The following is a 16,605-nucleotide window of genomic DNA, read 5'->3' as shown; positions in this document are numbered from 1 at the left end:
GTATGCTTTGGATCATGAGCAGTTCCTTTCCTTCTCCATACTCTTCTCTTCCCATCACTCTGGTACAAGTTGATCTTGGTCTCATCTGTCCATAGGATGTTGTTCCAGAACTGTGAAGGCTTTTTTAGATGTTGTTTGGCAAACTCTAATCTGGCCTTCCTGTTTTTGAGGCTCACCAATGGTTTACATCTTGTGGTGAACCCTCTGTATTCACTCTGGTGAAGTCTTCTCTTGATTGTTGACTTTGACACACATACACCTACCTCCTGGAGAATGTTCTTGATCTGGCCAACTGTTGTGAAGGGTGTTTTCTTCACCAGGGAAAGAATTCTTCGGTCATTCACCACGGTTGTTTTCCGTGGTCTTCCGGGTCTTTTAGTGTTGCTGAGTCACCGGTGCGTTCTTTCTTTTTAAGGATGTTCCAAACAGTTGATTTGGCCACACCTAATGTTTTTGCTATCTCTCTGATGGGTTTGTTTTGTTTTTTCAGCCTAATGATGGCTTGCTTCACTGATAGTGACAGCTCTTTGGATCTCATATTGAGAGTTGACAGCAACAGATTCCAAATACAAATAGCACACTTGAAATGAACTCTGGACCTTATATCTGCTCCTTGTAAATGGGATAATGAGGGAATAACACACACCTGGCCATGGAACAGCTGAGCAGCCAATTGTCCCATTACTTTTGGTCCCTTTTAAAAAGTGGGAGTCACATATACAAACTGTTGTAATTCCTACACCGTTCACCTGATTTGGATTTAAATACCCTCAAATTAAAGCTGAAAGTCTGCAGTTAAAGCACATCTTGTTTGTTTCATTTCAAATCCATTGTGGTGGTGTATAGAGCCAAAAAGATTTGAATTGTGTCGATGTCCCAATATTTATGGACCTGACTGTAAGTAGACACCTGGAGTAATGGCAGTTTGAACGCAACCTTTGCAGGGTGCTTCTTTCACTGAAATAAAATCTGTTAAAACAGAACTAAATCCATTGATTTAATGGTTTTAATGCTGTCACATTTTGCCTGTGTCCTCAACCAAACTGTCAAACCATCAAATGGCTGTGGTGTCATAACTGATCTCATGTGCAGCACCATGGCAGTTGCAGATCAAACGGAGGCTAAGATTGGTAGGGGCAGTGGCCATTCGTTTGTACTATTGTAATACTGGTGAGGGGACACACTGGACACCTTTGCTGCCATTGTGCTATTTGCTGGGTATCCAGTGCACCCCTGTGCCTTTTAAGGAGGGGTGGACTCCTTCCAGGCTCACCTGCACTCTGCCCATCCATTATAATGTATGTTCTTCTACTACTATGGAGGCTCTCAAAATTATGAGTTAGGACTGCAAATAATACTGGGGTGCTGTGAAGTAGCACTGCAGCTTATGCATGTATTGGCAAATGTGTGCAAACTAAACTCCTGTTTTTAATGCATACTGTTAGGATTATTTGGTTGGTTGCAAGCTAGTCAGTAAATTGAGCTGAGAATTTTCTTTGGTTTTTGTTTGAGATAGCTGTACTAACATCGGATTGTTATTACAGCTTCTCCTCCCAAGCTCTACAGTTTCTTTCCTTCAGGCTGCACCTTTGAACAAAAAAAAACTGATAGTGTGTACTAGGCATAAGGGAGAAAGGAGAGAATATCAGGGAGATAAGATAAGACACCATCTATGTAAGTTTACCTCTTTTGTGTCTCCCTGGCAGCAAGATGTATCCTGTCACCTCTCCTGCTTTTCTTTTCTTCCTTCCTAATCTGTGAGACTGTGTCATTCATGTTTCTTTCTTCCCCCTTCAGCAACAGTAAATCTTAAAGCTGTCAGCTGATCGGCCTCTAGTAGCTCTGATTTTAGGCACTGACAGAGAATAGAGAGCCACTGAGCATGTGCAGTGCAGAGTGAAGACAGTGCATTACTGGATTTTAATAAGTAGACACTTATTTATAATGCTATACCTGCAAAAGGGGCCAGCCTGAAGTAATCTATCAGTACCTAATTTTCTGACTAAAGTTACACTTTAACCACCTCAATACAGGGCACTTAACCCCCTTCCTGCCCAATCCATTTTTCAGCTTTCAGCGCTGTCACACTTTGAATGACAATTGCGCGGTCATGCTACACTGTAACCATGTGAAATTTGTATCATTTTATTCACACAAATAGAGCTTTCTTTTGGTCGTATTTAATCACTCCTGGGTTTTTTATTTTTTCCTAAAAAAAAAAAGACTAAAAAAATTTTGAAAAAAAAAAAAGTTTTTCTTAGTTTCTGTCAGTAAATTTTGTAAATAAGTAATTTTTCTCCTTCACTGATGCGTGCTGATGAGGCAGCACTGATGAGGAGGCACGAATATGCCGCACTTATGGACACTGATAGGTGGCATTGATGAGCACTGATAGGCAGTGCTGATGGGTGGCACTGGGCACAGATAGGCAGCACTGGTGGGCACAGATAGGTGGCACTGAGCATTGATGGGCACCAGTGATGTGCATTGATGGGCAGCACTGATAGCCAGCACTGACTGGCATCACTGATGACCACTGATTGCTGTCACTTGTGGGCACAGATTGGTGCCAATTGTGGGCACTGGTTGGCACTGATTGCTGGCAGTGGCATTGCTTGCACTTAATTGTAATCAGGGCACTGATGATCAGTGTCCTGATTACAGCTCTAGATGTCCTCTGTGAGGAGATGCCGCTGATCGGCTCTCCTCTCCTCACACTCTGTCAGTGTGAGGCGAAGAGCGCCGATTACTGGCATCTCCGTGTTTACATTTGACCGGCTGTGATTGGACACAGCCGTAAAGCAGCGGCTCTTTACACAGATCGGGGTCGCGTCGTGTCCTAGCAACACAGCGCGGCTGTGATCGCACCACTGCTCGCCCCCCATGGCACGCAAGAGTGGTCGTTCTGGAGGGCCATCACATGAATAAGAGCCACGCTGCCCAGCCGTCATTTGACAACCAGCGGGCGGAAAGAGGTTAAAGTAAACCTGTCATAAACCTGGGCAGCTCTAACTAAGCAAATGTTGGAAACTGCACACATTTATTCATTATATATTTAAATGTGAATTGCCTGGATTTCTCACATGTTTAGCCTAAATATAACTGACACAAACATACTTCTAATTCTATGTAATATATGTTACTAAACACAAGACCATGCATTCATTACAGTTGTGTGAAAAAGTATTTGCCCCCTTTCTGATTTTATTTTTTTGCATATTTGTCACATTTAAATGACTCAGATCATCAAACAAATTTTATTATTACACAAAGATAACCCAAGTAAATACAAAATGCAGTTTTTAAATGATGGTTTAATTTATTAAGACAAAAAAGCTGTCTAAACCTGCCTGGCTTTATGTGAAAAAGTAATTGCCCCCTAAGCCTAATAACTGGTTGTTCCACCCTTGGTGGCAACAACTGCAATCAAGCATTTGAGATAACTGGCAATGAGTCTTTCACATTGCTGTGGAGCAATTTTGGCCCACTCTTCTTTGCAGAATTGTTTTAATTGTTTACTGAACATGGAAATGCAATTATTTTAGTAAAAATATAAACTGATAAAACCCTTTTCTCATCAGCAGTATATATAGTATTTCACAAAAGGGAGTACACCCCTCACATATTTGTGAATATTTTATTATATCTTTTCATGTGACAACACTGAAGAAATTACACTTTGCTACAATGTAAAATAGTAAGTGTACAGCTTGTGCAACAGTGTCAAAATAACTCAACACACAGCCATTAATGTCTAAACCGCTGGTAGCAAAAGTAAGTTAACCGTTGTCATGTGACTTGTTAGCGTTACAGTGTCTCAGGTGTGAATGGGGAGCAGGTGTGTTAAATTTGGTGTTTATCGCTCTCACTCTCTCATACTGGACCAAGATAAATTTATTTGGTTCAGATGGTGTCAAGCGTGTGTGGCGGCAACCAGGTGAGGAGTACAAAGACAAGTGTGCCTACATGGTGATGGGAGGGTCTGGGGCTGCATGAGTGCTGCCAGCACTGGGGAGCTACAGTTCATTGAGGGAACCATGAATGCCAACATGTACTGTGACATACTGAAGCAGAGCATGATCCCCTCCCTTCGGAGACTGGGCCGCAGGGCAGTGTTGCAACATAACCACCCTAAACACACCTCCAAGACGACCACTGCCTTGCTAAAGAAGCTGAGGGTAAAGGTGGTGGACTGACCAAGCATGTCTCCAGACCTAAACCCTATTGAGCATCTGTGGGGCATCCTCAAACAGAAGGTGGAGGAGCACAAGGTCTCTAACATCCACCAGCTCCAGGATGTCGTCATAGTGGTGTGGGGAAGGACTCCATTGGCAACCTGTGAAGCTCTGGTGAACTCCATGCTCAAGAAGGTTAAAGGCAGTGCTGGAAAATAATGGTGGCCACACAAAATATTGACACATTGGGCCCAATTTGGACATTTTCACTTAGGGGTGTACTCACTTTTGTTGCCAGCGGTTTAGACATTAATGGCTGCGTGTTGTTATTTTGAGGGGACAGCAAATTTACACTGTTATACAAGCTGTACATTCACTACTTTACATTGTAGCAAAGTGTAATTTCTTCAGTGTTGTCACATGAAAAGATATAATAAAATATTTACAAAAATTTGAGGGATGTACTCACTTTTGTGAGATACTGTTGCAGTCTTATGACTTCTATCAGTGTCTGGTTAAAGCTTGTAGGAGGAGTTTTTATTCTACTCCGACTGTCCTATGAGGCTGCAGTAACCCTGACCCTCTGGACAGTGCTCATTGGCCCTGCGGTGATCACATGCACCCTCCCTCTGTAGCAATACACCCCAAACTGAGCATTTGTAGACTAACGCCAAAGGCTCTGTCTTATTAGGAGATAGGATTATTAGGAAATAATAAAGAGAGAAAATAGGTTTAAACAGCCTTTTTACACAATGCGGAGGATTAACCCCTTAGGCTCCACAGTAAGTATAGCAGGCATGCTTTACTGCATATACAGACTGATTTTATTATTGTGGGTTTAGTAACATTTTAAATAAAGTAAACCTGCCACAAAGCTGGGTAGTCCAAACTGAGGAGATGTTGAAAACCACATATGTTTGTCCAGCATTTTCTTGATTTGAGTTTCCTGGGTTTCTTACAGATGTACTTTAAATATAACTGACACAAAATTACTTCTAATTTCTATGCAAAATCTGTATTTCAGGTGGGATCAGAAAATGAAGTATACGAGGGAGCTTTACTCTACCACTACACCTCAGAGCAGGTGGAAACGGATCAGGTGAGCCTGACGGAGTCTCCAAAGCTACTTGAAACTGTACGCTTCCCCTTGATGGAGCTACCAGTCCTGCAGAGGCTACATGACAAGCTGGGGCCGTGTCCCCTCAAAGTGACAGTGTCCGGTGCTCTGGAATATCACAAGAATGAAATCATGCAGCCGGTGCTGCAGGGGCCCCACACACATCTGCGCTCCGAGTTCAACTGCATAGTGGGCTTTGGAGGGATGTTCTCCACCCCTTATACTGTACTCAGTGATCAGGCCAAATATTTGAACCCTCTGATTGGGGAATGGAGGCCACTAACAGCCCCTCAAGCCCCACGCATGTCAAATCAAGGCATTGCAGTGCTCAATAACTTTGTCTACTTGATTGGGGGAGACAACAACGTGAGGGGGTACCGTGCAGAAGCACGATGTTGGAGGTAAGGGTTTTTTTCCTTTCTTTGGCTTTGCCCCTGTAATTGTAATGTCATAACTGTGTCAAAATGATGCAAATATTAAAATAATTCACACATAACCCTTAAATGATTAGCCATTAAATGGCAGTATTTGCATACAGCCTGTATTTATTTAGAAGATATAAATTATTGGCTAACAATGTATATCTCGCATTCTTTATAAGGCCTCTATGCAAGAGCACAGCTGTGCAAATGAATGTCTAGATTGCCTTTGCCAGTAGATGCACGCAAAAGGTTTAGTACAAATAAAAATTGCCTTGCAGGGAATTTTTTTTTTTTTTTTCACCAACTGCAGTTTACTACCGCCTTAAGGGTCCATTCACACCTACTGTATGTGTTTGTTTCAGGCACATTTTTATGTGCATTCTAGCATGTTGTGATGTGCCATGATGCATCTTTTTTTTTTTAAACAAGTTTTTAAAGTTTTTTTTTTTTTTTTTTTTTTTTTTTTTTTTTTATACAAAGCATTTGCCAATCAGTAGTCAGATTTATAAAGCTCCATTCACACCAGAGCGTTGTGTAGCTCAAAGTTCCAAACCACTCAACATCCAAACTCTCATGGTTTTCAGTTGTGTCTGTTCAAACCGTGCACAGGGGTTTATTTACTAAAACTGAAGAGTGCAAAATCTGGTGCAGCTGTGCATGGTAGCCAATCAGCTTCTGACTTCAGCTTGTTCAATTAAGCTTTTGACAAAAAAAAAAAAAAAAAAAAACCCTGGAAGCTGATTTAGCACTCTCCAGTTTTAGTAAATCAACCCCATAGTGTTGCTTGAAGCTCAAAAGCTACAAATTTGATGACTGGGCCATTTTTTGTTATACTGCACTGCGCTACTTTAACTGGCGATTACACGGTCATGCAACTCTGTACTCAAAAAAAATTTATATAATTTTTTTCACACAAATAGAGCTTCCTTTTGGTGGTATTTGATCATCACTGGGTTTTTTTTCTTTTTTTGCAATAAAAAACTAAAAAGAACAAAAACTATTCTTTACTTTCAATATAAAACATATCACATAAAAAATGTTATTTGGTAAAAAAAAAAAATGATTCCCAATAAGTGTATATTGAATGCTTTGCGTTAAAGTTATAGTTCCCACAAACTATGGTACATATACTGGAATAGTTTTTTTTTGTTGTTGATACGACTAATGGCGATCAGCGACGTATAATGGGACTGCGACAGTCCATCTGACACTAACCGAAGCTGAGGAGAACTGACTAACTGCCACTGATATTAAAGCAGAGCTTCATCCAAAAGGGGAAGCTCCGCTTGTCTGCCTTCTTCCAAACCTTGCCTCCCCTGCCACATTTGGCATCTTTTGGGAGGGAAGCAGGTACCTGGTTTTGACAGGTACCAGCTCCCACTCTCGGCTCAGTTCGCCCCCTCCTTCCCCCGCAGCCTTCTGGGACACTTCACAGGTCCCAGAAGACTGCGGCCCATTCACAAAGTGATAGGAAACCGTCAGTAAAGCCGCAAAGCTTTGCTGCCGGTTCCCAAAGTCAGGATGGCGGCGCCAGCACCTGATAGCCAATTGAAGAATTGGCTTGGATGAGGACACCGCTGTATGCATGGACAGATAAGTGCCCAGCTGTATTTGTAGCTGCAGACTTATAATTTTTTTTTGGGGGGGGGGGGGGCTGGAGCTCCTCTTTAATACAGTGATCAGTGATAATACTTTACACTGTCACTGTACTAATAAAACTGGCTGGGAAGGGGTAAACATCTAGGGCGATCAAGGGGTTAAAAGTGTGCCTAGCTATGTGTATTGTGTGCTGCTTTTTAGTAAAGATTGCTCCTTCTGCACAGAGCTCTGTGTTGTTTACCAACACAAGAGCTCTGAGCTGTAATTGCACAGAGCCGATCGGCAGCTTCCGGCCATAAATAATTGGCTGGGACTTGTTGACAGGCTTTCGCTGTGTACAACCACCGTAAACCCGGAAGTAGGCAGTGACATACCAGTACTGCAGTAATTGTGGAAGAGGAGCAAAAACAAAGAGAAGATATTAGGTGCACCCTGTTATTTCCAGCAGGAAGATGCACATTCCGTGTTGGGGATGCTGTATTGAGAGCTTCGACAGCGTGAAGACAATTTTTTTTTCATTATGCCTACATGTCTATCCAAAGGTAAGCCAAATATAACCTCTCTGCCTTTCCCCTTCCTCTTTCCCCTGCTCTCTCTCCCCTTTACATCCCAACTCCCAGCATCTTTCTTCCCCTTTTGCTATCTATATCTTGAGATCTCATATAACATCTTTTTTCTTTATCTTAGACTTTATCAGCTGTTGAATTTGAGTCCACATTTTGAATGTCATAATACCTCTTTTGGAAATCGATTTCTTATGATTACTGTAAGGCAATTACTCTTCTTTGAAGCAGTTCGTGTGTTTAATAAATTTGTGTTAGTTGCATAATTTGCTCTTCATGACTTTAGAGAAGCACAGCGGCTGTCAGTAGTGAATTTCAAACGCTATTGGGTTGGATGTCACTGGCATAAATCCCACACCAATACAAACAAACACGCTGCCTGAAATTTTAATAAACCTCTATTTTCAGCACTGAAGCCTTCATATCAGGCAGGCAACAAGCATTCTTTAAAGTATGAGCTTAGAGTTTTGGAAAGTGATCGTAATAGCCCGAAAAGTAGTTCTCACAACAGATTCCAATAAGAGAGCTGTTTCACAGACCTTTGTTTAGATGACTTTTTTCTTGCATGAACTCACTATCACTATATTACTAGGTCTGGTTATATCGGAATTGTGCTTAGTCACACTTAATAAATGTTAGTTCTTATTGTACAGGATTTATTTAATGCCAACAGTTCGCACAGCGCTTTACGCGGGGCAGACAGTACAGTTACAACACAGTTTACTACAGGAGGAATCAGAGGGCCCTGATTGTTAGAGCTTACAATCTAAAAGGGAGGGTCGAGTGATACAAAAGGTGGTAATGTGGGGGATGAGCTGCTGATTAAAATAAAAGTACAGTTGTTAGGTGGAGGCAGGATAGGCTTCTCTGAAGAGAAATTTTTTCAGGGGTCGCATAAAAGTGGATAGAGTTGGAGATAGTCGGACAGATTGGAGTAGGAAATTCCATAGGATGAGAGAGACTCGGGAAAAGTACTGGAGGCGAGCATGGGAGGAGGTGAAAAGGGAACTAGAGAGCAGGAGGTCTTGGGAAGAACGAAGAGAATTATTAGGTTAGTGATGTAGCTAAGGGCAGAGTTGTGGATGGCTTTGTAAGTTGTTAGTATTTTCAATTTAATTCATTGGGAGAGTGGCAGCCAAAAATTAACACTGAAAGCATCTGCAATTACTTTTTTTTTCCAACAAATTTATGACTATTTAGGTTCAATTCAAAACAAGTTGCAATTAATTGAATTGCAAAATGTGCACAGAATACAATTTAAATCGCCCAACATGAGTAATAAACCAGGAAAGAAAAATATGGGCCTCAGCAAAACCAAATAATGGCATATAATGGGTTATAAATCCTGAATAGAATTTGGTGCAGCCTGCAATCCAGTATCATACTGAGCTTCTGCATGTGATGAGCTGCTGAAAGGGAGCAATGGGGCATGAGGTAGGTAATTTGGGTGTTGGTAAGGGTTGTTGTGAACAAAGGATTGTGATGTGTAATATGGAGTCTGTCGGTAATATGTACCAACAGTTCCACCAGAATGACCTTGTTCTACCAGACAGCAGAGGAGTGAGGCTGGACTGGTGAAGCTCGGCCCGACAGGTATATTGTGTTCTAGTGCTAGATAGTTACTGTTTACAGATAATAGTCTTTCTCATACAGCCGTGGCCAAACATTTTGAGAATGACGCAAATCTTAATTTTCACAAAGTCTGCTACCTCAGTTTTTATGATGGCAATTTGCATATAATCCAGAATGTTATCAAGAGTGATCAGATGAATTGCAATTAATTGCAAAGTTCCTCTTTAATATGAAAATTAACTTAATCCCATAAAAATAATTTCCACTGCATTTGTGAAGAAGGCTTTGAGGCGCCCAAGAAAGTCCAGCAAGTGCCAGGGCCGTCTCCTACAATTGAATCAGCTGTGGGATCAGGGCACCACCAGTGCAGAGCTTGCTCAGGAGTAGCAGCAGGCATGTGAGTACACCCGCACGCACAGTGAGGCGAAGACTTTTGGAGGGTGGCCTGGTGTCAAGAAGGGCAGCAAAGAAGCCACTTTTCTCCAGGAAAAACATCAGGGACAGACTGATATTCTGCAAAAGGTGTATGGATTGGACTGCTGATGACTGGGGTAAAGTCATTTTCTCTGATGAATCCCCTTTCCCATTGTTTGGGACATCCAGAAAAAACCTTGTCCATAGAAGAAAAGGAAAGCACTACCATCAGTCCTGCATCTTGCCCAACAGTAAGGCATCCTGAGACAATTCATATGTGGGGTTGCTTCTCAGCCAAGGAAGTGGGCTCACTCACAGTTTTGCCTAAGAACACGGCCATGAATAAAGAATAGTACAGAAACATCCTCCAAGGTCAACTCCTCCCAACCAAGAACAATTTGGTGACTAACAATGCCCTTTCCAGCATGATGCAGCACCATGCCATAAGGCGAAATTGATAACAAAGTGGCTTGGGGAACAAAACATCCACATTGTGGAGTTTCCATGGCCAGGAAACTCCCCAGACCTTAATCCCATTGAGAACTTGTGGTCAGTCCTCAAGAGGCAGGTGAACACACACACACTCTCTGACAACCTCCAAGCATTGAGTATGCAAGAATGGGCTGCCAGCAGTCAGGATGTGGCCCATAAGTTGATTTATCAGCATGCCAGGGCGAATTTCAGAGGTCTTGGAAACACTGAACACTGCAAATATTGACTCTGCAAAAACTTAATGTAATTGTCAATAAAGGCCTTTGACATTTATGAAATGCTTGTAATTATACTTCAGTTAACCATAGTAACATCTGACAAAAAGATCTAAAAATACTGAAGCAGCAGACTTTGTGATAATGAATATTTGTGTCTTTCCCAAAACTTTTGGCTATGCCTGTACAGTAGATAGTTGGAAATTCTGAGTCACCTTATTGAAAAATCTCACTATACTAACTACATAATGCATTGCCTCATTTATACTATCGTCACATCTGTTGGACAATTTTTGTAATATGGAAACAACGTTATCAATTACTTTGAAGTTAAGTGACTTTGTTCGATCGCTTTTTGTCTTGGAAGCTGAGGATGTGATATTGTGCTTGGCAGCCTGCTCTCCATCTTTGTGTTCATAATCTCTAGAGTCTATAGTCTAGGTCTCCTCTTCTTTCTTGGGTCCTTCCCAACTGTATTCAGTGTTATTAAGAAAAACAATTGTTTACAATCTACTAGTCAGTGGTTAGCTGATAGTTAAATTGCTCTGCAACCTTTATGTGAAATGCAACTTTGACAAAAGCTAAAGCAATAGAAAAACGTCACCATTACAAATAAACAATATTTTTTTTTTTTGTAACTTACCTCCTTATTTTTATGACCAGATCAAAAATTTCCCAAGCATGTAAATATTCAACCACTGAGCCTCCAGCAGATCCACTTCTTGACTTTTGCTGACCTTTATAATTGTCCTAAATACTCCTCCAGTGTGTCTAAGGAATTCAACTGTAAAATATAATAACTTGCTATTGATTATTTTTTTATAGGAATGTGGCAACTGGATATTCGCTTGGTAGTTTACACTACCAATTTCTAATAGGGAAATCTACAGCCTTCACAATTGTGTTAAACAGGTGTGCTGCGCTACGGGACGTGCTGTCTGACATGGTGATGAAGAAACAAACCAGCCAGGATTGGGCAAACAAAGCTAAATTTCTTTGGAGCAATACCATTTTCCAAAATGTGTTGGGGCAATTGATGGCAATCATATTCATATGGTTTCCCCTGCGGATAGTGGCAGTAAATTTTTAAATTATAAAAAAATATTCCCTCTGGTGATACTTGCTACTTACATCAACTTCAGATCATACTTTAGCAGATCCGGTTCATCCATTTTTTCACATTTTACTTGTAGATATATAACAGCTTTGCACCAGAAACCTTCCAGCAAGCCATGAACTTCCGGGAACCACAGAAGCTTAAATTTCCATTGTGTTTGTGGGTGATGAAGCTTTCAATCAGATTGAATTTCTCCTGCATCCCTATGCCAAACATGGCTTGGGCACAGAAAGAAGTGCTTTTTAATTACATGATGCATGGTGGAGTGTAGCTTTGGAGTTTTAACAAATAAAAGGCTAATTTTGCAATTGACCATCTATCCATGCCTAAGAAGTATGTGGTGTTGAGGCTGTGTACCAGCTACATAACTTTGTTAGGCAGCGAGGCAGATTCTGCTTCGAAGATTATTCTACATAGTACATTGTGAGCTCAATGGAAAGCTCAAGGAGGGAGCAGAAGTGTGGTCAGTAATTGGGACAAACTTGCCCAATACTTTATTTCTGACTGATTCTCTCTACTTTGTTGAAAAGCACAATTACTATTTTTCAAAGTATATTGCACTATTCTGTAAAATAAAAGAATTTGAATATCTGACCTTTTTGTTTTTTTTTTCTTATGCCACTTGTGTGCACTACAGGAATTTAAACCTAAACCCCAGAGCAGCAAAGGGTACACAGGTGATAAATAGGCACTATGTACTAGAAATGATTTCCATGGCTTGACTGCCTGACAAAGTACACCCCACTGAATCACAAACTGGACATTTGTTGATAAATACACAACTTGGGCTTGCAAACCATGGGGTTGATATACTATAACCGGGGAGTGCAAAATCTGGTGCAGCTCTGCACAGAAACCATTGAGCTTCCAGCTTTTTTAGCAGAGCTTAAAGTGATTGTAAAGCTTTGTGTGTTTTATTTTTTTAAAATAACAAACATGTCATACTTGCCTCCACAGTGCAGCTCGTTTTGCACAGTGGCCCCGATCATCCTCTTCTGGGGTCCCTCGGCGGCTCCTCCTCCCATCAGATAACCCCCTAGGAGAAGCGCTCTCCCGGGGGGTTACATTGCGGGCGCTCTCCCGAGTCCAGCATTTGCGTCCATAAGACACAAATGCCGGACTCGGCCCCTCCACCCGACACCCACATCATTGGATTTGATTGACAGCAGCGGGAACCAATGGCTGCGCTGCTATCAATCTATCCAATCAAGAGCTGGGACCCTGTGCAGAGAGGGAGAGTGCGTCTCCACCGAGGGGATGAAGGGGCTCAGGTAAGTAAAACGGGGGGGCTGGGGGGCCGGTCACTGCCAGAAGTTTTTTCACCTTAATGCATAGGATGCATTAAGGTGAAAAAACTCAAGGGTTTACAACCCCTTTAATTGAACAAGCTGAAGTTGATTGGCTACCATGCACAGCTGCACCAGATTTTGCACTCTCCGGTTTTAGTAAATCGGCCCCCAGGCCTTTCAGAAATAAAAACAACAAAGCAGCAAAGTGTATACAGGTAATAAACACACATGTACTAGAATTTATTTTCATTTTCTAAATTGTCCCCCAAATTCAGAAACAACCTTTAAAATTTTTGCATGGCCCACCTGCTAAGCTGCAAACCTTAGCTGTGTGAAACATTATACGACTTTTAAAATGTTACTGCAAGATTTGTAAAATCAATAGAAGAAAATAAATAAAATGTATTTCCTTTGTGTTTGTAATGGAGGTTGTATAAGCAGCCCATTCTGGTAAAAAGCTTTAACCGCTTAACAACCAGCCCATAGCCAAATGACGGCTACAGGGCGGTTGTTTAACTCTGGGAGGACGTCCAGGGACGTCCTCCCAGAAATCTGCTCTTGCGCGCCCCCTAGGGCGCGCACTCGAGAGCATCTGTGACCGCCGGGTCCAGAGGACCCGGCGCATCACAGATCCCGGTAAATGGCCGCTGATCGCGGCCGTTTACCATGTGATCGCTCCCTCAAATGACGGAGCGATCACATGTAAACAAACCGGCGTCATCTGATGATGCCGGTTCCTCTCCTCCCCTCTGTGTACAGATCGGTACACTGTGAGCGGAGAGGGGGATGGATGGCTGCAGCGTTGTGGGCTGCATGTGTAGTGCCCACAGCGCTGCACAGAGACATCCAGCCATCCATCCATCCATGCTCAGCCATCCCCACTACTATGCATGCCCTGCAATGCCCTCTGCAATGCCCCACAGTACTCTGGTATGCCCCACAATACCCCTGCAATACTCTGCCATACCCCTGCAATACCCCTGCAATACTCTGCCATACCCTGCAATACCCCGCAATACTCTGCCATACCCTGCAATACCCCGCCATACTCCGCAATACCCCGCCATACTCCGCAATACTCTGCCATACCCTGCAATACCCCGCCATACTCCGCAATACCCCGCCATACTCCGCAATACTCTGCCATACCCTGGAATACCCCGCAATACTCTGCCATACCCTGGAATACCCCGCAATACTCTGCCATACCCTGGAATACCCCGCAATACTCTGCCATACCCTGGAATACCCCGCAATACTCTGCAATACCCCGCAATACTCTGCCATACCCTGCAATACCCTGAAATACCCCGCAATACACTGCCATACCCTGCAATACCCCGCAATATCCCGCAATACTCTGCCATACCCCGCGATACCCAGCCATACTCAGTGATACCCAGCCATACTCTGCAAAACTCAGTGATACCCAGCCATACTCTGCAATACTCAGTGATACCCAGCCATACTCTGCAATACTCAGTGATACCCAGCCATACTCTGCCATACCCAGCCATGCTCTGCAATACCCCGCAAAAATCTGCAATACTCTGCCATAACCTGCAATACTCTGCAATACCCCGCAATACCCAGCCATACTCTGCAATACTCGGTGATACCCAGTCATACTCTGCCATACCCAGTCATACTCGGCGATACCCAGTCATACTCGGCGATACTCTGCAATACTCGGCCATGCTCAGCCATACTCGGCCATGCTCAGCCATACTCGGCCATGCTCAGCCATACCCAGCCATGCTCAGCCATACCCAGCCATGCTCAGCCATACTCTGCCTCTGTATGTGGCCAGGCTGTGGAAGTCTCACACATGTGGTATCGCCGTACTCAGGAGGAGTAGGAGAATCTATTTTGGGGTGTCATTTTTGATATGTACATGCTATGTGTTATAAATATTGTATAAATGGACAACTTTGTGTTAAAAAAAAAAAAAGCGTTTTAACCACTTCCGGCCTTCCGTCATACGACGTCCTTGACTTTGTGCGGGGATATCTGAATGATGGGTGCAGCTACAGGCATCATTCAGATATCATCTTTTTCAGCCGGCGATTCCCTACACCATAAGAACGATCATAGCGGCTGTTACACTGCTTGATCGTTCTTACGGGAGGCGAGAGGGGATGTCCCCCCCCCCCTGCCCTCCGGTGCTTCTACCGACTCACCGCTACGATCGAAGCATGGATCTTTTTTTTTTTTTTTTTTTTTTTTTAATTTCAGGCACAGCCTAGAGGTGAGATTTGGGGTCTTATTGACCCCATATCTCACTGTAAAGAGGACCTGTCATGCCATATTCCTATTACAAGGGATGTTTACATTCCTTGTAATAGGAATAAAAGTGATCAAAACATTTTTTTTTGGGAAAAAAGTGTCAAACTAAAATAAATAAAGTAAAATGAACAATAAAAAAAAATAAAAAATTTTTTAAAGCGCCCTTGTCCATGTGCTCACATGCAGAAGCGAACGCATACGTAAGTCCCGCCCACATATGAAAACGGTGTTCAAACCACACATGTGAGGTATCGCTGCGATCGGTAGAGCGAGAGCAATAATTTTGGCCCTAGACCTCCTCTGTAACTCAAAATTTGTAACCAGTAAAAAATTTTAAAGCGTCGCCTATGGGGATTTTTAAGTGGCGAAGTTTGGCGCCATTCCACAAGCGTGTGCAATTTTGGAAGGTGACATGTTAGGTATCTATTTACTCGGCGTAACTTCATCTTTCATATTATGCAAAAACATTGGGCTAACCTTACTGTTTTTTGTTTTTTTTTAAAGCAAAAAACATTTTTTTTTCCAAAAAAAACACGTTCGAAAAATTGCTGCGCAAATATCGTGCGAGATAAAAAGTTGCAATGACCGCTATTGTATTCTCTAGGGTCTTTGCTAAAAAAAACATATATAATGTTTTGGGGTTCTATGTAATTTTCTAGCAAATAAATGATGATTTTTACATGTAGGAGAGAAATGTCAGAATTGGCATGGATGCTCCAGAATGCCTGAAGGTGCTCCCCTGCATGTTGGGCCTCTGTATGTGGCCACGCTGTGTAAAAGTCTCACACATGTGGTATCGCCATACTCAGGAGTAATAGCAGAATGTGTTTTGGGGTGTAATTTGTGGTATGCATATGCTGTGTGTGAGAAATAACCTGCTAATATGACAATTTTGTGAAAAAAAGAAAGAAAAAAACTTGATCTTGCAAAGAATTGTGGGAAAAAATGACAACTTCAAAAAACTCACCATGCATCTTTCTAAATACCTTGGAATGTCTTCTTTCCAAAAAGGGGTCATTTGGGGGGTATTTGTACTTTTCTGGCATGTTAGGGTCTCAAGAAATGAGATAGGCCGTCAGTACTTCAGGTGTGATCAATTTTCAGATATTGGCACCATAGCTTGTGGACGCTATAACTTTCACAAAGACCAAATAATATACACTAATTTGGGTTATTTTTACCAAAGATATGTAGCGGTATACAATTTGGCCAAAATATATGAAGAAAAATTACTAATTTTCAAAATTTTATAACAGAAACGAAGAAAAATTAATTTTTTTACAGATTTTTCGGTCTTTTTTCTTTTATAGCGCAAAAAATAAAGAACCCAGCGGTGATTAAATA

General features: G+C 42.1%; 1 protein-coding gene across 4 annotated transcripts in view; it reads left to right on the top strand.

The window, feature by feature from the left end:
- The window catches only part of KLHL22 (kelch like family member 22), a 57,381-nt gene that overhangs the window by 31,481 nt on the left and 9,295 nt on the right, over window positions 1-16,605 (top strand). For all 4 annotated transcript variants that reach the window (XM_073629218.1, XM_073629219.1, XM_073629216.1 and 1 more), the window contains one exon: window positions 5,200-5,693. In XM_073629218.1, the coding sequence (XP_073485319.1) occupies window positions 5,200-5,693 (494 nt within the window). The remainder of the gene's footprint in view (window positions 1-5,199; window positions 5,694-16,605) is intronic.

The sequence above is a fragment of the Aquarana catesbeiana genome, linkage group LG01 (assembly GCF_042186555.1).
Source record: "Aquarana catesbeiana isolate 2022-GZ linkage group LG01, ASM4218655v1, whole genome shotgun sequence".
NCBI lineage: Eukaryota > Metazoa > Chordata > Amphibia > Anura > Ranidae > Aquarana > Aquarana catesbeiana.
Note: the sequence above shows the minus strand (reverse complement) of the source record. Positions and strands in the feature narration are given on the sequence as shown.